We start from the raw sequence: 25,167 nt of genomic DNA, 5'->3' as shown, positions 1-25,167 counted from the left end.
ATGTGGAGTTCTGAACGGTTATTATAACTAAAATAAAGGTTGAAAAAAACATATCTATGACAGTGACAGTGTGACTAGTGTGTGAGTGTAAATTGCTGCTATGGCCTGCAGGGTCTCATTCATGTCATATTACATAACTATGGGAGCTAAGCATGAATTCACTGCTAGTACGGAACACAGCTTTGGACCAGGCTCGATGCAGTTCTGTGGTAACAGATCATTTTTATTTAACTTTAATCTTATGAAGCTAGACGAGTAGTATTAAATATACAAATGCCATGCCACATTTTAAATATAAAAGGCCCTAGCTGTGACCTGTGACTTTTTAAGCCACACACGTCACACGATAGTTTGGTCTGTTTGGCTTTGTTTTCGGAAAATGTCCAAGACTCAATCTAAGTTTACTATAGAAGTAAGTTTCTCTCTAAACAATACCTGCCTCATTTTGTCTGTTCTGTCTTCATCGCACAAAGTGTCGCTCAGCGGACATAATTGAGCTCACAATGCAACATTATTGTGAGCTTGTTTTCAGTGAACGGGTGAATGCTGTGAATTATAATGGTCTTTAATTGCTCACTAACGTCGTAGTAGCTCTGCACAGCAGCCTCAATGCCATGTGGATGCACCCTGTAAGTAGGTCTAGGACAAGGCCGGAGCATCAAGCTAGCTAGCAGCTACTTTGGCTCGGTGTGATACTATGCTTTTTCTATTATATTTCTGCAAAAAAACAAGACGGTGCATAGCTTTGTGGTAGGCATGTAACGATATATCGTATATCGATATATATATATCGATATTAATCCCAACGATATGTATCGATTTAATGAAAAGAGAAAAGAAATCAATATATATATATATATATTTTTTTAGGGGGCTAGTGAATTATGGTGTGTGTGATGTGAAATGTGAGCTTTAATCATATTCCATCACGATCACATTCAAGTGCTTTTGGAGAGCAATGAGACTGAGTCACTTTCAGTAGTAGAGCACTGTCGAGGGGAGCTGTGTGTGTGACTGTGCCCAGCCCCAGGTGGTGATGGTCGTTGATGCTCATCAAAAATGTGTTTCTGGAAAATATCTTTTGTTTATAATATCGTATAAAATCGTATCGTGAACCTCATATCGTGATACGAATCGTATCGTGAGTTGAGTGAATCGTTGTATGCCTACTTTGTGGTGTTGCTCATATACGAAAAATGTAATGTGTGATTTCCTGTTTTGTCTTGTCACTGAATGTCTCTTCCAAATTTGTGCAACACTAATGTTTTGCTCCATGTTCCCCTCCTCCCACTATCTGTCTTTATCCCTCTTCACTGTCCTTTCTCTCCTCTCTGCCCCTCTTCTCTTTCATTCCATCCATCATTATCACTTCTCTCCCTCACTTCCTCTGCCCAATCCCACCCCCATCTCTCTTTCCCTTTCCTTCCCAACATATCTCTACATCTCTCCTCCCCACCCTTCCTCCTCTGTTTTTCTCTCCTTTCTCTGCACTCCTCTATGCTACCCCCCCTCCCCCATTCTCTCACTCCTCCTGTCCCCACTTCCTCTCCTCTTCCTCTTTGTCCGTCTCTCCCAGCAGGGCTATGTCCTCGGCAGCCACCACGCCTCCGTCTGTGGACAAAGTGGACGGGTTCTCACGGAAGTCAGTCAGGAAAGCTAAGCAGAAGCGCTCCCAGAGCTCCTCCCAGTTCCGCTCTCAGGGCAAACCCATCGAGCTCACGCCGCTGCCCCTGCTCAAGGGTAAGGAGGAACTGTAACGGCAACCCATAACATGCTTAACACACTTAATACAGAGTTTGTTGTTGTTGATGAGAAGTCAAGACACTGCTGCAGTGTCGTGACTTATGAGTATATTATATTAAATGGTATATCTTTTATAATGGTATATTGCTCAAGCTACTGAAGGAGAGGACCTGGGAAGAATAGCATGCGTCCTCGCTGTCAGGTGAACAGAAGTGGCTGGGGAGTGGGGACCACATGTATCAGAGGAGATATGTGGTTATCTATACCGCCCTCAAGACCCAACTGGGGGCAGCAGTCACAGCGACTACATGCTGGAATTGACCGTGATGTAAATACTAAATAGCCTGCATCCTTAGACTCACTAAATTGAGAAAGGACGAAATCATGTCACCCTCTGGGGGTTCTGGAATGCAATACTGTACTCGGTACTGTACTCTAACGTAGTTGAAGTGGGACTCATAAAATGTCCCTGGACCCATCTAAATGACCACCCCTGGGTCCTGGGACCCAATACATTGAAAACCTATTTACATCTCACTGGAATTGGCATCATAACTATATTGGGGGAAAAAGAAAACATTTCGGAACTGATGGTGGTGTCATATACTGAACTATTTCCTTTCCCTCACCTTTGTTATTTCACTTTTTCTTTGCACTTACACAACTTATTTAACTTCTTTCACATCCAAGTTCAATCCATGAGCCATGGTCTGAGAACTGCAAAACCTGAGAGCCTCCCTTTAAGACCAGATGTCATGTATTTTTTGTTAAATAAAAATATCACTTTTAATTGTGTGAGTGACATCATATTCGGCTCAGTTGTAATTTCCACATTGATATTATCCTGCAATAAATGGTGAAGTTGGAAGAATGCTGTCACGCACTGCGTGTTTGTCTCTTGTGGACTGTGGAGGTCTGCAAGAAGCAGACATAGACAAGAAGCTGTAACTTTTCATTTCATACTTCTATTTTCACTTACAAAGTATCAGCATTGTGAAATGCTGGACACATCTGTTCATTGATTGGTCATAATCTAGTTCCACACTGCTTTGGTTTCTTATGTCAAAGCAGACCACATTATTCTCAATTGCGGTCTATCTTGTGGCTAGGGGAGCCGATATGTTACACTGGCCAGTGGATGTGCGTGCGTGAGTGGGTGCGTGTGAGAGAGTGGGCACATGTCTGTGTATGTCCAGGCAGGTTGATATATGGCCAGGTCAGTCTAGTTGTCAGAATGAAGGGAGAGGTACACCTTATGGGAAATGACCTGGCTTCAACAGCTACATAACATCCATGAGGAATTTCTTTTTGAGTGTACTAGAAAATCAATGCTTCTACTCTACTGCATCCAAATTGTCCTTTGAACTTACTGTCAGAACTCATATTCCTCTACCAATGTCTGATGGCGCATCTCACAGAAAGCCTGTGGGTTATGACACACTGGTTGAGAAACACTGAAGGTTGTTCAGAGTTCACATATCTGAACAGAACCCAGGTCACATCCATAGTCTAAATGTAGCCTCACTTTAAAGTTCTATATTACAAAATGAAATTGTTTGAAATACAGGAAAGCTCTTGGTCTGAAGAACCAGGTGTGAGTCATGGCTTTGATGAAGCCCTGTTCTCCCACCAGTACAGATGGAGACATTGAGTGGTGAGCTTGAGAGCACAGGAATGCAGCCTGACAGAAACCAGACAGAGACATGGAGAAAGAGAGAGAAAGAGTTGGTAACGGACATAAAGACAGACCAAGGAAGATGGAGATAGAGAGCGATTAATTTCCATTTTTATAGAGTGCACACACACCCACCCCTGAAATTACAGTCTGTCCAGCCTGTACATGCTTGTAAATAGTTAAAACCATGATATTGCCCATCATATAAATTGTATTATGTGTAACTTAAAAAATGTGTAAAGAACTCACCCAACCTGCCAATTATGCAGTGGTTTTCACATTTGGCAATTGCAGCATGTTGGCAAAAGGTTAACATTTTTAATTAGATTACATTTGTAACTAATTGTACAGTAATGTGAGACTTAAGTCAGCTACATTATTGAGATGTTTATTCACTGTTACAATGCACTGTGATACGATATTTTTCATCCACTCCCATTTGAGATATGAATCCACTGTAATATGACATTTTAATCCATTGTAATATGACATTTTGATCCACTGTTGTCATTTTAATCACTGTGCTTTGAGATTCTAATCCACTGTAACATTACAGCATAATTGTGTTCCCTTGTGTGTACCGAAACTAATAATGTTAATTCATTATAAAGACTGCTCGCCTCTTATTGCGGTCCTCCAACAAGCCATGTAAGGCAGAGGGGTGTGGTATATGAAATCTGGTTCCAATCTGGTTCCCAATGAACAATTGCAGGTATGCTTGGTTTATTTCAAAAGAACGATGCCAGTCTACTTTGAGCACTGTTTTGCAGTTCATCATCAGAATTTGCGTCCTCACCTTCCTCTTCAATGTTTGTGTTATGCAAACACTCAACATTGTCAATGGGATTTAATGTTTGTGTAGGACTAAGTTTGTGTTAGGCGCACATACACCAAAACCTGGACATAGGAGGGGCTATTATTGCCCCTCAAAAATATATTATTATCTGTGTTCTGGGAGCCCTCTAAACAAACTCACATGGGTTCTCCTGGCAGCTGGCGTCGTAAGTTCAGGAAAGATGTGTATTCGTTTTACACATGGAGGCGCAAGGGTTGTGTCTTCAGATTTATTCCCTCTGGGGCCCTGTTTTAAATTATGAGCGTATTCGGTCACCCAAAACGCCGGATCCGTGTGGACGAAACGGCAATACGATCAAAAACGTTTGCGTATACACTTAAAAACGTCTTTGTCTGGATGGCACATTAATGTGTCCTCACTGAAATTAAATTGACTCCATCAATCAAATATAGCCATCCACTGCCAAACAACATAGTGTGTGTGTGTGTGTGTGGGTGGACGGGTGGACGGGAGGTTCTCCCTTCTGCCATTGAGGGGGCCAGGCCAAGTTGAGAAAAGTTTGAGTGTGTCCCTGGGTATGGACTAGTTGAATTCTGTATGGGGGTCGACTTAACTGTATTTATGACTAACTAATCGAGGGCGGCTGTGGCTCAGGAGGTAGAGCAGGTCGTCCAATGATCCCTGGGTCGGCGGTTCGAATCCCAGCTCCTCCTGTCCAAATGTCGAAGTGTCCTTGGGCAAGACACTGAACCCTACATTGCCTCCAATGAGTCGGTCGGTGCTAGCTTTCCACCATTGGTGTGGGAAGTGAGGACGCTGGCGTCGACTGTTCGCCGCTTCACCTCCCAATGTGTGAATGAATGAACCATTGTAAGCGCTTTGAGTAAGCACGTATAGTGCATAGAAAAGCGCTATAAAAAATGCAACTCATTATTAACGGTTAATTAACCGAATACTAGGTAGATTGCAATGCTATATTTTAGTAACATCCGTAGTCTGTAGCATGCCGTTGTATCCATAATTTTTCTTTTTTGTTATCTTAGTATCTATTACTACTAGTTGTAGAGAGGCAGTATTAATAGAATTAGATGGATTGTTTTAGGGGATTGTCCTTTGCCATTATAATCAAGGTATCTGTTTCCCATCATGTCTCTGTTTGTGTGTTCTACCTCCATGGTTTCCATAGCAGCACCAGTGGTGGGTGTATACTGTATCTGGACAGCTGTGTCCTTTACTGCCAACCAGACTGTATCTGTCTGTGAAAAGACGAATCCTCCTCCTCACCTCTCCTCCCACTGACTGGTTAGTCAGCATTATGTACTATATTTATATAGGATTTTACACATGCAGTCTTAAGTAGGGCCGGGGGCAATAACCGCAATACCGCATTTGTGTAAGGCATACCGTGGAGTTCATAACTGCGATTATTATTATTTATATTCAAAACAACTATCTTGTATCGGGGGCTGCCGCCATACCGTTGGTAAACTGTGATTTATTACAGCAGTAACTACATTTCCACACCTCCACAGCCCTAGTCTTGAGTTAAATAATGGTACATAACAAATCCTCACAATTGTTGATGGGCAGCAGTGGCCAGCCGTCCCCGGTCCAACCCGTTGTAGTGTCCCTGAGACGTTTAATCCCTAATGCTTGTTTTATACTTGGTTGCACCAAAAAGAGCTGATCTACAAACTCACAACACATTGTGCTGCTCCGCATGCTCATCTGAGCAGCTGGGTAATGCAGAAAAGTAATTTCCCCGTGGACGTCAGTAAATGATACCCTTTATCATAGAACCTCAGTGTAGATGAATAGCTTGTGTGTGCCTGTGTCTATCTCACATCAGATACTTGCAGAGAAGCACAGACGGTGGAATGAGCGTGCTGCAAGGACTGTCCAACCAGGTTCAACAAACACCTGCCCCACGCGTGGAAAATTGCGCGGATCAGCAATCGGTCTAAACGACCACATGAGGTGGCATGAGCACACCAAGCGCTGAAAACCCCCCTTCCCCCCAGGAGATATGAAGTCATCATCACCAACGATGGACTGCCATAAGCAATATGTGTATTCGTGTGTGCATTTCAAATGTCTCTGGCAGCATGCTAGATGCCAAAACCTAAGTGGCATTGATATGTAATTATTAATTTGAATAACTAACGCTTGGGGGGCTACGGTGGCGCAGTTTGTAGTGCTGTCGCCTCACAGCTTGAAGGTCCTGGGTTTCATTCCCGCTGGGGACGCTGTGGGCATGTTCTCTCTGCCGCGTCATCAGTGCCCATACCGTAGGTGGGGTTGGCAAAAGGGCCTTTCTGTGTGGAGAGTGCATGTTCTCCCCATGTCCCCAGGGTAGGTAACTAGGTACCCTCACAGTGCAGTATTAATCTTGGTCTATACTGCATCCCCCTGGCCAGCCGTAGCACCTAATGGAGGGGGGGAAAAATGGTTGGAATGACGCGTTCCTTCCACGTGCTACGTCCAACCGGGAAGACTCCCCCTGTCAGGTGAAAAGAAGCAGCTTTGACGACTCATGCATTGAAGGAAGCAGGTCCGTTGCTCTCCCCAGGTTGGCAGAGGGAGTGTAGCCCCCAGGATTACATTATATAATTGACACTGGGTGAAATTAATGGGTTACAAAAATGTTGGGATAGAAATGTAGAAAAATGCTGTGAAACATTTCTGTCCCACAATTAGCTACCTGCCCTGGTGGAGAACCTGTGCTTCATGGAGCACTAGTTTCACTGTAATTGCTATTCAGCCACAATTAGAAATACTGTTGTTACTGCAGAGATAGAACACACTGTAACACAGTTTATTTTAAGGGATTGTTGGCTATATGGCTACAGTTGCTTCACTCTTACTCAACGGCGCTGTGGAATGCTCTCTTCTGGTTGGCTGAGAGGCAGATGTTGACGGTGCTATATGTGGGCGGTCTCCCATTCGCCTCCATCAATCACCAGCTGACCGAGAGGGGAGTGACCTTTGACCCTTTCACAGCGTGGTGTGTGTGTAGTCAGGGAGAAAGATTTGGTCTGTCACCTACAACACAACCAAATGTAAAACTTATTTTCCTGGAACATTCATGATCATTCTAACTGTATTCTTCCCCTTATTTTTGAGTGGTGCAACCACTCCTTTACGGAGCTTTGTGTGTCTCTGGGTCCCTGGCTGGCTGGGTCCGTCCCTGGCTGGCTGTCCGTCCGAGCCTGAAAATTGCGTTTGGTTGGTTTTTCATTACCAAGTGTCACTATTGTGCAGCCTAACACACACACGCGCACACATTAACTGTATATATGATGATTTCGCGTGTGACAGTACAGTAGAGGGACCCCCTGGGGACCCCCACACGATAACTGTCATTTCTCAACCGTTTTGGACGCGGGGCAGCTCGCCGGACCCGGGCCGGCACCCTGGGTGGGTTCCTGTGGCTGTGGGTCTGGAAGTTCTGGGGACCCCCACACGGAGTTGCACCACTCCACACGGTGTGTGATTTCTTTTTTTAACTGTAGTACATATTTATTCTAGGTAGTAAAAAAGCTAGTTAAAATGCTCTGTTATGACAGTAGACCCCACCGCACATCAAAGAGCATGATTAGCTGTCATCAGCAGTATAGTTTCAGTGTAGGATGTAAGAAGCGATCATGTGATGTGAGGCTTCTGTAAAGAGATGGCCTGGTAGCCTCCAGGCTATCCTGCTGCCCCAAATGACCGTCCTGAAAGCCTGCAAAGAAAGGGTGGAAAGGCTTACATTTGAAGCCTGCATGGAAAAATGAAGTCTATTCTCTCTCTCCTCTCCAACAGCTGTGCCTGTGAGTTTTAAAATCTTTATCTGTAAGCAAAATGGGTTGCAGGCAAGTCTTTATCTGGGGGCAAAAATATTTTTGAATACGTTTTCATGATGAGGCAACATTCCAAGTTATCCATTTACTCTCTAAATCCCTCAAGTACACACTGTGCTCATGCTATGACTATTATCACTACTATTACTATTAGATTTATTTGTTCTACTACTACTACTGTGACTACTTCTGATAAATATTACTATTGCATTGCATTTCCTACATTATTAGTAATGCTGCCCAAAGTGAATTATATTACAGCTTTTTCTATAACTTGGTACTTAAACATATACCAACTTACAGAGCAGGATTTTCCGACTTGAAGTAGCACATAGATGTATCCTGAAATTTGTTACTAGATAATTACTTATTGTTAATTTGATGGTGTTTGTTTGCAGTTGGTGTTTGCCGTTTAGACAGACATGATTGCCACAGTTGGGAGAGATAAGAGATATTTGGCTGGGATTCTCCTTTCAGTGTGCCAAAATAAATAAATAAATCTGGGGTTTACTTTTCTCCAGTTGGCAAGAATTTCGAGGATGGGGATGAAGAGTGACTCCGATGCAGGCTTATTTCTGCTTCTAGTTGCGTTTGCAAGCGTAAGAATGCTACTTGGTAATCAGTATAAAAGTCACTGAAGTACCACTGTTTCTACTATGATGATAATGAGAGCAGGGGGCATATTGGAGGATGAACCACATTAGTGGACTTGAGAAATCATCTTTCACTAAAATGTTTTTAGTCTGTGGTAAAAAATAACCTTCAGCTAGTATCCCAGGCCCAGCACGGCCAGCAGGTCCCTGGTCAGACAGCTTTAAGGACGAGGTGAATAATGCATTCGGAGCACTAGTTTTAAGTCACTGGAATCACCACCACAGTGTTGAAATATGCTGTTGCCTTGTTGTCAATAGACGCATAATGAAATCTCACAGCTCAGAAGACATCCTCTGAGATGCATCTATGGAGGGATGAAAATTGAGCACAGGCAGAGAGAAAAGAAACCGCGGAAGGGAGGAGACTGATGGACGGAACAGAGGAAAAGAGTTGATTACTTGTTGGAGAGTAGTGTGGAGAGAGAAGGCGCGATTAGGGAAAATGGGTACGGAGATGGCTGGGGAGAGGAGATGAGTAGCAAAGAGTGGAGGAGGAGTGAAAGGCTGGCAAGGAGCCAGCAGGGTGGATTTGATTGCTCAATGGCTGAGGATGATTAGTGCAAAGAGTTAGTTCTTGCCTTATGCAGGGTAAATGAGGACATACCTTCAACACTGTCTGTCTCTTTCACCTCTCGGTCTCAGCATCTCTGTCTCTGTAACCCTCTTCAGCCTCTTTTCCTCAAATGGGGCTTTTTAGATACGGTTACGGTAGCGCTGAGTGCAAATCATTCTTTTGTGGTTGAGTAGGGTTGTGATTGTGAACTCTATGCCATCATTACCACACGGATCACTCGTTCAGCTTGACCTAAATTTTCATTTTCAATCAATTGCAGTGACATTGTGACTCCTGTCCATGCATTCAGTGCAGCTGCCCAGGGCCACATGAAAACTCGCCAGGCAGACAGCTGTGGTGGTGCTGATTTTAAGTTATTGTTTCCCCCACACCATTGAATATCCATTTTCAGAATGGAATGTAATTTTGATTATGTCATTTCATTATTATACAAATTTGGAATGTTCGTTCGTTGATAGCTCGGCCCTGCTGTTCAGTGTTTGGTTGTGGTTTCTCTACCAGACACTTGGACAGCACACCAACAAATGCCGTTTCTCTTCTAAAGCCAATTTTGGAAATGGTGCTCTACACCTTCTTTTTCTCTACCTCTTCTGTTTATCTCTTTCTCCCTTTTCTTTGTCTCCAGTCACTTCTAATGTATGTTTGGCCAACATCTCCCCTCATCTCACCCTCCCACCCCTCCTATGCACCCCCTCCCCCCAGGGGTAACCTGATCTGTGAGGTGTCTCTTTACACTGTTCCAACCCCGCTCGCTCCAAACAAGCCGCAAAGAAAGGGCAGAACCTGGGCCCACACAAACTTTCATCTTCCCTCCGTGCGCTCCAACTGAACCGGGCCAAAAAAACTGACCATTTTTCTTTCCTCTGTTTCCCTAACTGGAGTCTGCAGCGCAACAAGAAACCTAATTGAGTGAGTGACAGAGTGCATGTCTGTTTGTTTGCTATTGCCAGCTAGCTCAAGGGGGCACAGAGTTATAGTTAGCCCCTTTCACTGTCAAAGGCCTTCTGTAGCTAGCTAGCAAGCCAGCTAGCCTGGTCTGTGCGGTTGGTATGTGTGCATGAGCAGTGAGCAGTGCACCCAGTGGAAAGGTACATATGTATGTATATAAATGGACTGGAGACGGTAAGCTAAGACATGTTCTCTACTAGGCCAAGGAACGGACAGGAAAGAGAATGGAAAGTTTAGTGAAAGTAGTGAATGATTCTGGGTCCGAGGAGTGTCAGAGGAATGCTGTTAGTTCTGTAGAAGAGTTGATGTCACCATTGACAGGAATGAATTGGGACTTCTTTTGTTAAGACAACTAGATGAGTTTGTTTTTGTTAGTTTACTCTGTTACTTGCATGCCCGCCCACATAGAGACACACTGACAGTCGTACACACACCCCCCCAATACGCACATGTGCGCACACAAATACACAGCAAGTCAACTGTTGACACACAGACCTTGCCAGTGTGTATTACATAATGTGAATGCACCAGGTGAATTGCGTGGTGAGGTTAAGAGGACAGGTGTGGTGTCTCTGTGTTGTGTTGTTTTAGCGGCTGGAGGAATGTCTGCTATGCTAGTGAGAAGCCAGGACACTCACCTGGTCCAGGGAACACACTGCCTTTGTCTGGCGCGACCCACATTACCAGTTAAAAGAACAGACTCTGGAAATTCACCTTCCAGGATTTCTAAGACGACACTAAAGAATGCTAGGGGAACCATTGTGCTTGTTTCAGTGTAGTCACCGATAGTGCGATAGATCCCATTGGCTGAAGTCACTCGCTTCTTGCTGTGTGCTCTCCACGTGGCAACACCTACAGAACACTGGTGGTGCTGGTGAACAGTTTACCAAGTCTGGCTGAGGTCAACTGCTAAATTAGAAAATAAGTTGTCAGTAGTTTATGTCAACAATAGTTAGTTAGGAATTTAGGATGGACATTTGTCGTTTTAATCTCATTATGTATAGCTTTGTTCAGAGAGAGTGGGGAGAGAGTGTATCTATACATGTAGACTGTGTTTAGATTTTGCCACTGTGGCCATATAGAATCATCCGTACCAATTAAAAAATATATATATGAACACCACGAACACGCAGGGGTATTGGGACAATTAAATCAGAGCACCGAGCGATTTACAGAATAGGAGCACATTTAGCGACGCACCAGGCGCTATCCCGGATGTAGCTGAAGTAGCTTGATGTAGCCAAAACACTCCTGAGGCGATCGACAACAACACGAGGTATGATTAATTCTAACGCGACTAGCGATGGGGCCGTCTAAAACATAATCTTTGCTTAGAATTGGACGGAATGATTTAGATCAAGAGTTATTCACGTTTTAAGATTTTCGGTCTCATCCGCTAAAATGGGGGGGGGGGGGGACATTTTCGATGACGTCCCAACAGGAAATGAACACAACAGACGCACAACAGACGCTCCCAGCCTGTGGATTGATGCGATCGGTTTCTCTGTCCTGAGCGCTAGGGCATTACTATTTGATAGGACGGAGAACTCTGTTTATGCCGCTCGGGGTTTTTGTAACTTGGCGTTGGAGTCATGAGTGTGCAGCATCTGCCTTGCTTCTGTTCCAGTTCATAGCCAGTAGTACCAATTAATATAGGTGTGCATTTCCATGCTTTACGTTAGCACCCTGCCTAGGCTGCTAGCTGGCATCATGTGGTAACAGCTGTTGTTGGCAGCGGCCCCCATCCAGCCATCCCTTGCCGGAGAGGGAGTTTACGCCAAATACAAGGAAGATTAAACCCCTTCCTTTGTAATAACCACTTAAAACAACGTTGTGCATTCCATGAGGTGTAACCATTTTCATGCCTTTTTCTTTGCATTTCACACTTGCATTTCTGAGCCGGACTAGACTTACCAAGTGCCCAAAAGTCAACAACGACTTTGCAGATGTGTCTGATATCATAAATGCACAATGTCATTGACCTTTAGCACAGCCCAATTCACTGAAAGACAATAACTTGTTTTCTGCTGAGATTGTGATTCCATTTCAAATAAACTGGGAGGTAAGACTGAGAGAGAACAATGTTGTTTCAGACCTGCAGATTGGGCCTTTAACTGTACTAAATGTGACAGAGGGTGGAGTGTATGGGTAATAGTATTGTGTAGCCACTGTACTGAGGAGCAAAGTTTACCCTGGGAGATTAGAAATGTTAAGGACTGACAGTCACAGCAGCCTGTCATCCTGCTATAGAGCGTCGCAGTCCCTCCCCCTTTCAGAACAACGAGTGGCCCAGGAAATGAAAACCCAATGCATTTTCCCATAGGCAGTTTTTATTTAATTTATTTAAAGACCTTTTAAGCGTCGTACGAAGCCAACTCTTGTCGTGACAAATCATGACAACACACACTATTTTGGACCAAACAAATAATTACAAAGAAGAAAAAAAAAAAAAAAGGGTTGTAACCTGCCGTTTTTGTGTGTGTTGTCATGATTTGTCACGACAAGAGTTGGCTTCGTACGACGCTTAAAAGGTCTTTAAATAAATTAAATAAAAACTGGGAAAATGCATTGGGTTTTCATTTCCTTGGCCACTCGTTGTTCTGAAAGGGGGAGGGACTGCGACGCTCTATAGAACGCACGCACGCACACACTCAAGGATAGACTGGATCTCGATCACACTCACACGCGCACGCTTGAGATCATGCATGTATTGTCAACCAGGCATTCAATAAGTGTGTGTGTGTAGTGTGTACACTGTACACTTGTGCAGTCAAACAGGCATGTCTGCGTGTGATTTTCTCTCTTTGACTCACATGACTCCTCACTAGCTTATTCTCCTTTGTTGCCCATTACACTGAAAGACAATTTGAAACCACATCGTCTGTCTACATTCCTGTATTTCTGTCTGTCCTTCCTTCCATGTCTGCCACTGTCCTTGTTTGTCTGCATAGTTTGACCAGTATGTGCCTGTATCGACTCGGCTATAATACTGTATGTAATGTTTAACTTCATCCTACCATAGGGAAGCAGAGCACTGTCTGCTCAATAGAGAATTGGTCATACATGCATTTCCAGTTAACAGTTAACTGCGTTAAAAGCAGAGATTTGAATAAGTAGGTAGGTGGAATCATATTTTGCTGCCGTGTTCCAATTCTCCCACGCAGATAAAAACACTGTTAGTCACACAGAAAGATGTGACATCCATGCAGAGATGTGTGCGGTGGGGTGGGGTGCGGAGATGGTTTCCATTCAAACTAAAGAGGACCATTTCTTTTGAAACCATGTAGACCATTGGAAAAAGATGGAGACTGTTTCCATTCAAGCCTTCCTGTTTACCCCTTGGATGCCCTGTTCAGTTACTTGCTCTGCATTCTGCCTTGGCGTTGCCTGGTGTGTGTATGTGTGTTAGACCTGTCAAAAAGGATGTTTGTATTCCTTTTTTTTGTGCTTCTCTGCCTTTTATTGATAGTATCAAGTGAAGACGAACAGGATAGAGGGAGGGAGAGACATGCAGCAAACGTCATCATGAACGGGACTCACGCCAGGCATCTAGCCTACAAACATTATTTTTAATATAAAATATTGTTTATATTTTTATATAAACAATATTTTAAATATAAAATATTGTATGCAGTAAAAGTTAATTCAAACGTACAGACCACACAAGACTTCATTTATCGCTATGCTCCGGACGCAGAGTTGCAGCTCCCTCTGGCCTCTCTTGCTATATCAAATGAAGAATTCAAACTTATATACGGTACTTAATATCTTTATATAGCCTCATTTTAAAAAGTGTATCTAATGTAATAATGGTTTAGATGCCACTTAAGACACGCTTTGCTCCGGGAAATTATAGACATGAGAATCTTTCAGATGTTTGTTTAAATAAAATTGAGGTACATGAGAAATGGGACAAGAAGAAAGTTTTACAGCGAGGGACAATCCAAACTTAGTTTTACCCCTATTTTGGTCGAGTATGGTTGTAAGCTGTCTGCAATCGCTACCAAATGGATCGCCCGTTTCAACTTGACGTATGTTATCATTTCGAATCAATTGATATGAAGTGACGTGTGATTTAAACGTGTTTATATTCAGTACAGCGCTGCCTTTCTACCATAGAAAGTCTGGTTACTCTGTGTCTGCGGTGCAGAGTCTTTGTGTTTACAGATTCATGCATCAATGTACGAGGGTGACCCTTGGCAAACCCAGACGATCTGCAAGCCCACCACGTGTTGCATTCGTGACGGGTTGTTGGCTTGTAGATTGGCTGCGAAGCAGTCGTTCCTACACTAGCCCGGGCAGCGCACCCCCCGCTCCTCCGCCTCCCCGTCTCTAATTCCATTCAAATTACATTATCTATCTCTATTTTTGTCAATGATAGATAGACATATACTGTGTAGCGAATATTAGAGCCTATACGCCCCCCCCCCCCATAGGCTACATGCACCTAATTCCATTAAAATAGCAATATCTATCTATTTTTTTTTAAGATATTTTTTTGCGGCTTACGCCTTTTATTGTTTTTTTGAAGGGACAGACAGTAGGCTGACAGGAAACGGGAGAGAGATGGGGGAAGACATGCAGTAAAGGCTGTGTCGGGCTCGGGAGTCGAACCTGCGCCACACTGCGACTGGATTACCAGTCGGGTGCCCAGACGATTACGCCACCGCCTGGGCCGCAATATCTATTTCTCTGTTGTTGTTTTCTTTCTTTCTTCAAAGATAGATAGAAATGTACTGTGTAGCTAATATTAGAGCCTATATCCCCCCCAATGTTACAGCACAATAGCCTATAGGCAACAACACAAAGTTCAAGCCGGATCTGTCCGATATTCCATCCTAATTGGCAAACATTAGCTTTCAAAGTTTGTAGGATTGGCCCGTTTTGAACAAAAAGCCTCAGATCATGAACGCTCTTTCACGGACTTTCCTAATAGGCTGAGGAGTATATCCCACCCTTTTCACATTGGCCTGTTAGCGTCACCAACAGGTGGATTTTTGCAAAGCACATTTTTGGAACAAAATGCCTCAAATCATCCAATTTGCCATCCAAGGCATAAGAAGAAATGGCACCCTTTTCAAATTGGCCTATTATAGCGCCACCAGGAGGCCACTACCCGACCTGCCCTGGTGGAGACCTGTGCCCCGAGGGGCACTTTATCTAGTTCATATTCTTCTCTGTTGCCCGTTCATGTTCATTGACGTGTGTCTCTGTGTGTGTGTGTGTGTGTGTGTGTGTGTGTTGACTGGGCAGAAGAACACGGCGGGGCGGGGTGTGCGCTTCCCGGGCTAGTGTAGGAAGTTGGAACAACTGCTTTGCAGCCTGCGTTTGGCAGGTGACACAGCGTTTACCTTGAAGCTGCTTTCCTGCAGCCAACATTTCAGCCAGGATTTTATAGTCAGTCCGTTTGGCGTATGAACAGCTGCAATACCGCTGGGTGATCTAATGTGGCACTGTTGAGCATATTTGAATATAGAATTTTCGCTCTACTGTGTGTGTATGTGTGTTCATGAATGTAATCCTTTGGTTTGTGTATGATTGACCAAAATATTGTATAAAAAAATCACCTGCTCTTTCTTAGGATATTACCTCGACGACAACGTTACTGCAATGAAGCGAGTCATGGATAGCTGTTGTGAAGTCTCTAGGCATCTCTGTTGGATGCTTCGTCTTCAAATTCAAAGTGTATTTATTGGGGTACATAACAGGAACATAACAGACAAGAAAAGAAACCGCTCAGGCATAACACTATTGTAAATAAATCAAAATGAAGTATACAAAGACATGGCAAGAACAATGAGCAATAATGACAATAACTATCGATAGACTCATTAAGGAAGGAATAGAGTACAAAGATAAGGGGACAATAAAGTTATCATGGGCACAAAAACATTACAGTGACGAGTAGACCTATGCACCTATACTCCACCCAGAAGCAGAGCACCCATTAGGAAAGAATGTTCCTCTGAGCACTGTGGCAGACAACGTAGGTCCAATATCCATCTAAAATGTAATTTAATAAGGAGCCAAAACCCATGGGAACCCCTGCTGGTCTGCTCTAGAGAGAGGGAGATGCCGTGCCCCCTCAAGAGTTTAAATGGAATCAGCAGCCACGTGTGGTAACAATAAATCAATGGCCATTTACTCTACTGTAGTTTTAGCTTATGTTATTGTAGCTAACTAGCTTAAACCCATTCATTTAAAAAGACAAAAAAATACAAAATGTAAATAGAATGTAGAGACTGACTGCCACGAAAATTCAACCTTTCTTGCACATCCCCAATAGTAATCTACCTTGCACTGCATGCAAGGTGTGTGTGTGTGTGTGTGTGTGTGTGTGTGTCTGGGTACCGTTTGTGATGACGTGAACCGTGTGTGTGTGTGTTGTGTTGTGTGTACATAAAGTACATAACGGCTTCCATACTGACCTTCAAGCTCTGGCAGAGTTGAGGTCCAGTCACCTGTCTGGCCCATCTGTTGGAACCGTAACCCAAGACCACACATATACACACGCACGCACACACAGCTTTTTACAGAGCTGGGGTTTTCCCCTTACACAGGCAAACTGGCACCATGGCTGAGTGTGTGTGTATGTGTGTGTGTGTGTGTATACTGTATGTGTGTGGGTGTTCATTTAACTCATGGGTGTACAAATGGACCCGACGGATCTATTTGATTAAATTACTACACTCTTGAAGTTACAAATGGATAAATGAATACTGAGGATTTGACAGTGTATATATGTATGTATGTATGTGTGTGTATATATATATATATATATATATATATATATATATATATATATACAGTATGTATAATGTCTGTGTGCATCAGACACAACAACCCATTTTCCCGTCACCCTACACCTACGTAAAGTCCATGCTTCTCTTCCAAGACTTGTCTTTCCAGTGAACTCTCCACGACGGGCCGTTGCAGAGCAGTTTTATCTAAGAATAGTCTTGAACGGTCTTAACACAGATTCCACACACACACACACACACACACACACACACACACACACGCGCAGTATGTACATGCTAGTGTTTACTCCACTGTAGGGATGTTAATAGTTAATCGATTAATCACTGTTAAGAAATCAATCAATTCAACTTAACGGTTAATAATTGATAGAAAGTTCTGCGGTTCTATCATTGGGTGGTTTTTTCTGAGCTGTTTGCACGTGCACATGGCCGAGGAACGCACATGTGGGGCCGGTAAAAAAAACACAGTCTCCCCCCCCACCCCCACCTTGGTAGCCACAGAAACATCTCTGCTTTTGCATGTGATGAGACGGACAAGACGGTGCACTTTACATTTCATTTCATTCCTCATACAAAGATGCCTTTGCCTGGCCCTGTATCGCAAATGGTCAAATAAATATTTGATTAAGGAATATAATATGCATTTTTTATTCATTCTGTATTTGAGCAAAGTGTAGATTTTTATCTTAGACATTGAGGGAAATTAAGATTACCAGATTTATAAAAAATACGGCCCTTATCAACTAGCCAGTTAATTGATTGATGAGGTTATCAAAACTTATCAATTAATGACTTATTCAATAAGTCAAATCATTATTTTGCATTATCATAATTGTTTCCATGTTAAAGTTATACATTTAAAAATATATATTAAATGTTTCATTTCTCATATCTGCCCTCTGTCTATTTATTTTTATTTTTCAAAACCTAAAAGACAAACGGAAATACATTGTTCCAATGTTCAATTCCCCCCAAAACATTGGGTTGTTGCTCTGTGACCCTGCAAGCTAAACACTGATCTGGTCTGTATTTGTGCAGTCGGTGTAGCTGCTGTGTTTTTGGACTGACTATAACTTTGGGGGGGGGGGGGGATGTGGCTGAGAAAGAAAGAAAGAAGTGAGTTCGGGTGGTTATAGAGGCCGTTTGGGAAAAGAGAGAGACGTCTCTTCACTCTCTTGTCCTCTTCCAACAGTGGCTAGGTAGTACACTATATCCCCAAATTCATCACATACTTAACTTTACCAACCCGTCTAGCCGAGTAGACTTCCTGCCTCAGTCGGACACCTCGCAGTAGCAGACAGCAAAATTCCCAGTTTTGATTTAACTCTGATGGACAGTTTATGGACCATTTGGGTTCACCACTGTAGTGTATATCATTATATACAGAGTAAGGTCCCAGATGTATTCATTGATTGCCTGAGTCCCGTGATAAGAGTTCTGGTCTGGTTATGGTGAATATGAAGTAGTTCGGGTCATTTGGTAGGGTGCACTGATGGCCACTCATTAGAAATAAGTTGATCAACAATACTAGCATAATTTGTGTTGTTGATCTATTTCTAACATATAGTGCAACTTTCGTTCAACTTTGACCCCTCTGTCACATGCAAGAAAATCCCATCCCGTCCCACTCCCGGTAGAATGACTCCCGCTCCCATCCCACTCAATTTGACTCTCGCTCGTGTTTTAATTCAAAGGATATGGTACCAGGAACAGTTAACCCATTCAGGCCTGACGTCAGTAGTTCTTAAATTTAAAAGAAATAGCAGACCTACAAGCTCATAGCACGCTACGAGCTTGTAGATCTGCTATTTTTCAATAGCTAAATTATAACATATGTATGTATAACACCAAAAGGGGTTCCCGCTCAAAATGGGTTAATCTGTGGTAATATAATGAGGCCAATTGATGTTATTCCTGCTCCCGTTGATCTTTCATTCCCATCCCAATCCCAGGATTAATACAAAATGTAATCCCATCCCGCCGCGGGAATGCCACAGGACCTGCAGGAATCCCTAAAAAAAAGTCAGCCTCTAGTTCACACCACTGTCCCACCCTACGTGACAGAAGAGTTCCAGAGCAGCTGCAACGCTGACCTCCTAATGGAGGGTCTGACTCTACTATGGAATTAGACTATCTATCTTAGAGAACTTCCTGTGGTGATGTATCACCACATCTAAGTTCTTTGACACAGAGAGAGGGAGAGAGAGAAGTCAGTCACACACACATTCATACACAGTTCTTTCTCCATCTCACACTCTCTTAGCTCTCCGTCTTGCATTTCGGCCTGTGCTTCATCTCTCACCCTCTCTTTCTGTCTTTCTCCGTTTCCCTCGCTCTCTTTACACACAATCCAAATCTCTCTCTCCCCTCTCCATACCTTTGAGATTCGAGTCTAAGCTGTTTTCTGTCGTTAATTAAAATGTGATGTCTCTTGCCCTTTTCTGCCAAGAGTCCCTCTGCTGCCCAAAAACACTACAGGGAGACAAGAGGGAAGTATGGAGGGGGGCAGGGACGAGTGAGACAGGTGGGGAGGGAAGTGTGCAGAGTGTGTTTAAAAAGAAATAAAAACAAAAGTGTATTTATTGCGTTTTTAATATAGACTGTTTCATCCAAACACTGATGTTGCTGGGGAACGAGCCAAAACCATTGGACACATCTGCTCAGTTGTTAGTTGGATGATATGATCTGGTAGTTTTCGTAGGCTAACTGGCTATTATCAGTACGTTATTGTGTGTTGGCCACTAATGGAAGAGGTTGGGGGAATAATTGTGTGGGATTCTCTGAAAACCTGGTGATATATACAGTACTTAGTTGCATGCCAGTGTCGCACACCATAACATAACCGATCTACAAGCGATGGCTTGATTTGCTATTCTTGGTGTGGCACAGCACGCAACAAAGTATAGATAAAGCATTACAGGTTGCACAAGAGTCCTCCTAAAACCAAGAATCGAGGCAAGAATGGAAAGGACAGAGGCAGAGAGGCTGAAAAGAAAGGACGGACGAAAGAGGTTGACCGTAGAAAGGCAGGAATGAATCAAAGCTTAAGGAAGGAGGGAGAGGGAATAAATGAGTTGCGGATCGAGAACTGGATCTTAATCTTGTCTTGATGAGCCTGTGCTGCGCATACACAATAAACATGTCCACATTTGCACATATACAAGTGCTGATGTGTACCACACACCCCTATGCAGTATGCACAGCCACACACCACTTGTGTATCGTTCTGTATATTGCACACATCATCACTTCTACTAGACTTACACAATCCCAAGAGGCACAGTTTACAATGGAGAGAAATGTGATCTAGTTGTTATCAGCCTGATTCTGCAGTTTAAAACTGGGCCAACAGCTAAAGCTGGGTTTTTATTGACCGCAGACCTTTGAATGACTACTGTTGAAATAAACTCCTGGACATATTATTAATGTACATGTCTCACCACAACTGATGGGCTGATTCATTACCTTTCAACTGATCTAAAAATCACTCTAGTTGAAAACTACAAACTAGCATAGCATCATTCCACAAGCTTCTGTTATAGCCACTGCTGGGCGGCAGTGGCTCTGGGGTGGAGTGGCCGATAAAGCAGCCGGATGGATCCCGGGCTCCCCCAGAGTGTTCTTGAGCAAGACACTGAACCCCTATACATTTCTCTCGATGTGCAGGTATATAATGGGTGAATGGTGTAATGCACAATCTATGTAAAACGCTTTGGATAAAAGCGATATATAAAAGCACCATTTACCTTTTGATTTATGGAAGAGCTGTCCTGCTTAAGGTGTGTTTGTGTTTGGGCTGTGACACAGTCACACACAAACACACACACACACACACACCCCTGCTCTGGATCTGTTGCGGCCGCTCTTTGTGTCTCATTCACTCGTGCTCTCTCTGACCATTCTGTAGGTCTTTGCTTGGCTCGTGCACTGTGTGTGTGTGTGTGTGTGTGTGTGTCAGTGTGTGTGTCGCGGGACTCGCGGGATTACTGTGTCCTGTGTGATTATCTGTCTATTAATAGCTTCCTTTAAGGCCTTCACATGCAGCCTATAAAGAACAACAGCCACAGGCTTAGAGAACACCAGTACAGAACATCATATCACTGGCGGTGACTAGCCTCTCTCTCTCCGTCTCTCTGTCTCTCTCACTCACTCACACACACACACACACACACTGTCACTGACCAACCTTCCGTCAGCCATGCACAGCGCGGCACGGAATCTATCAACCTTTTTGATTGATCAATTGTGACAAATTGTAATATGTTTATAATCCAAGGATGTTCCATTTTGCACGCACACACACGCGTCATTATGTACAAAGTCTACAAACACAATAAACACTCGTCACCCTACAATTATACTGTCATGCAACATTGACCTCCCTCCCACAGCCACACATTATTCATAGGCGAGAATCTGCCTCAATTGCGTGTTTAACCACTCGTCACATGGTCACCTGCTGCATCGTTCATTTTGACACACACAAGACAAGTGTGCATGCATGCACAAACAAATAGAGCATGCATTCAGACAGACTAGAGGAGTTTAGCAGAGGCATTGTAGCGGTCAACAGACTCGACCCTCAACAGTGATCTGTCCAATGCATTTAGATTGGTTTCAAATCACTGTCACAGTGACCTGTCAGCTGATGGGAAGTTGGGAACAATGGTTCACTGGTGTTTTTTTAATGCATAAACGTCAGTGTGTGGGTTAGTGTTGATTTTGACAGCTATTCGCAATGAAACTTCATTTGGTTTTATTCATATTTTAGTCATCTTAAATGTTTTGGTGTTAGTCAATTTTTAGTCGACTAAATATGATAAGATTTTAGTCTACTAAATCTACAGCTGATTTAGTCCACTAAATTGTATTTTGGCAGGCCTTGACACCGGCTTGGCCGACTCTTGGTTACATGCTGAAAATAGCTGGTCTACAAGCTTGTAGATCTGCTATTTCAGTATGCAAGCATAAAATGACATGTCTTTAAGTTCTACTGGATCTCTTCTCCACTAGTCCCTCCCTAACATTTTTGTCTTAATTTAGTCTTAATTTGTTGGTGAAATTGTCAGTATATTTAGTTTTAGTCTTCATAGCTTATTTTTTTATTTTGTTTTTATTTTGTTTTCCTCATGAAAAAAGGTAGTCGACATTTCTCGTCATAGTTTTAGTCGACGAAATCAACACTAGTATGGGCTGTGTGCCCTTGAGCAAGTAGACACTGACGGAACTGCAAAAGGACAGTGCGTATGTGCATCATATCATGGCTTGCAGTACAAAAATGTGAACAGATGGCAAAAGTACGCTAGTTAGCATCTGTCCTATACCTGTTGTTGAAATCTACATTTTGCACATGTGTGCTGCAACAGCCTGCAAGCACTTGAATATGCTCGAGCTTGGATGTTATTTTTAAGATCACACTTGTGCTCAGATTTTGAATAAAGTGCTGGGATAAGCTAATGAATTGGCAAAACCTGCCATGATGTTAGTTGAATATCCCATTTTGAGCGGGAACCCCTTTTGGTGGTTGCATACATTATGTTCATACATAGCAGATCTACAAGATTTAAACTTGTAGGTCTGCTAAAAACAATTAAATCGTTAAAATGTGCCTCAAATTCATTTTTTTTCCTTTGAATGGGGTGGTGGAAAGGGTTTATGTATATGTGTGTGTGATGTGATTGTTTGTAAAGTATGTCTTGTCTTTAAACCTGAAAATGTATAAATATAATTGTAAAAATCTTTCCGAAAATTGTCATGATTTAGAAAACTTTTTTTTAATTTTGACGTCGGGCCTAAATGGGTTAAGGTACGTTTCGTGCAGCACACCACACGGTATAATCTCAGAGCGAACCAATAGTTGTCTTTTGGAGTCGGCCTCTCGTTTCATTCTTCTTCTCTTGTTGTCAGTGGACAGTACCAGGACAGTACCGAATGACAGGAAAGACGAGGTACAGGGCCGTGAACCGGATTCTAACTAATGACATCAGGAAACGGCTCTCTGCCAACGTGGTATGAATACTACTGACTCCACCATCATTTTGAATTTGATTATAACAACATTCTTCCTCTTTGTGGTTATGTGGTTTAACGGGAGCATGATGTTATACTTTAGCTATTGAAAAATAGCAGATCTACAAGCTTGTAGTTCTGCTAGTTTTTCAGAGCGAACGTTTTTACTCCAATCGTTGCTTCTGGGGGAGTCCCTGGAACAACATCTTTTCAGATGGGGATCCATGGCCAAATACAGATAATTCTGGGGGGGGTGGACCCAGTATAGCACTCGATCACTCGATGCTAAAATAGCAATAGTAATATCAGCTTAAGTTTAAAAATCATGATGTTTCTGTGTTTATGACATTGAATGACCAGGCATGATGAGGAACATGACGTAAGTGTGAAGTGACTGGGAGTGAATGAGAGAAACGGGGACATCACTGCTCTGTATGCCATGGAAAGGTGGCATCCACTGCTTGGCCATGATGACGCTCGCTCACTCACATCACATGCACATTCACTTATTCAACACGCTCACTCGTGCATACATTCATTCAGGGACGTAAACAATAAACATACAGACATTTCTACACATGGACATGTAGACTAGACAGGGGTTCTCAATGTTTTTGGCTAGGGGAGTCGGGACCCCCGGAAATGCTTTGGCCATGTCTCGTAACCCCCACTCTGACCCCCTTCCACACCTCTAATACAAATTGACTGCTACAATAACCTTAATAATAGAGAAAATACATCATAAATACATACTGAAACCAGATATAATCATTAAGGAAGGTTTATGCATATGTAAACTTAGTTTCCATTTTCCAGCTATCCAGTTGCCAAAAAACTACTTTTTGTAATGTGGTTGAGAACCCCTGGCATAGAAGACAGTGACACATACAGTACCTGTTCATGCTTCTCTCTCTCTCTCTCTCTCTCTCTTCCAGAGCAGCTTACCTCTTACATAATACTGGTCTCCTCTCCTCTCACTCCTGGCCTGTTACTGTTACTGCTACTGTTACTGCCCCCCATTAAACCTAAACTCAGTTAAATCTACAGCTTTGTCTACATTTTGTACAAACTGGTGTTAGTAGTAAGTAGCCTTGCAGAGCCATGAGGCCCATAGGGCAGGAGCCTATCTCCTGTTTCTGTAGCGTGAGGCAGCTTGATGTACAAGTACACCCCCTGGACATGACGCTAGTATGTCGCAGGGACTTACCCCCAATCCAACGCTTGATGCCGAGTGTCAAGCAGGGAGGCACTGGGTCCCATTTTTAGAGTCTTTGGTATGACCCGGCCGGGGATTGAACACCGACCTCCCAGTCTCAGGGCGGACACTCTAACCACTCTAGGCCACTGTGGTTAGAATGTCTAGTACTGTGGTTGTGTATAAAGATGCAGTCAGAGTGTATGACATGCTGCACTGTCATACATGCATACATGACCAGGTCATCCAACTTTGTATAACTTCTTTAGCATGTGGAACACATGGGCACAGACCTTCGCAATTTCACAGTTTGAAGCCCTTTTCATGACCTGTGTGGCATCACTGGCATGTCATCTCCTGTCTCTGTGTACTGCTTTACTTCCCTTTTCTCTCCATCGATGCTGAACTATTCTTTTACGGACCTATAATGACATGGCATCCATATCTTTACTGACAAACTGGCCGCTCTTCTGAGACATGTTGTTGTTTGAGAGTAGAGCTTACTAGTTCAGAGATTGCAGATATTGCTTTGTGTTCTAGTATTCACACATTGTCTTTTGTTTGCCTATTTGCCTCAGCAGAGGTGAGAAAAATGGTTCCATTGTTCTCAGAACAGCACTTCAGTGTCCAGGAAGACTCTTTCATCTACTGTTTGGAGACGTAAATGCCGGACATTCATTATTCATTGTTTAATTTCACAAATTGTCACTGAATTAAACAATCCACTGAATTAAACTTAAACTCTGTGTGAGGAGATAATTCAGTAAGTTTATGTAAACCTTAGTAAAGTTATGTTCTTCACCTCAGCTGACATATTTTATGGCAGAAAACTAACTTGCTTACTGTTGTATTTACCTTATTTTTACCTGCAAACAGGACAAAATAAAATTGGACCTTTTTAGATTGTGGCTGGCTTGCCTGTCCATGTAGTATTTTACCAGTGTCTGGCAGAGAAATATGAGAGTCGTTTA

At 43.0% G+C, this 25,167-nt stretch overlaps 1 protein-coding gene across 4 annotated transcripts in view; it reads left to right on the top strand.

Annotated features, from left to right (window-relative positions):
• ppp2r5eb (protein phosphatase 2, regulatory subunit B', epsilon isoform b) overlaps nucleotides 1-25,167 on the top strand; it is a 51,288-nt gene that overhangs the window by 13,345 nt on the left and 12,776 nt on the right. For 2 of the 4 annotated variants that reach the window (XM_080783673.1, XM_080783672.1), the window contains exon 2: nucleotides 1,580-1,740. In XM_080783673.1, coding sequence (XP_080639799.1) covers nucleotides 1,584-1,740 — 157 coding nt within the window. In that variant the 5' untranslated portion in view covers nucleotides 1,580-1,583. Of the gene's footprint in view, nucleotides 1-1,576; nucleotides 1,741-10,045; nucleotides 10,193-25,167 lie in introns of those variants that run through there. The other 2 variants (XM_080783674.1, XM_080783675.1) reach the window with 2 other exon arrangements.

Source organism: Protomyctophum bolini (genome assembly GCF_963924005.1).
Source record: "Protomyctophum bolini genome assembly, chromosome: 15".
NCBI classification, from domain to species: domain Eukaryota; kingdom Metazoa; phylum Chordata; class Actinopteri; order Myctophiformes; family Myctophidae; genus Protomyctophum; species Protomyctophum bolini.
This window is presented reverse-complemented; position numbering and strand designations above follow the sequence as displayed.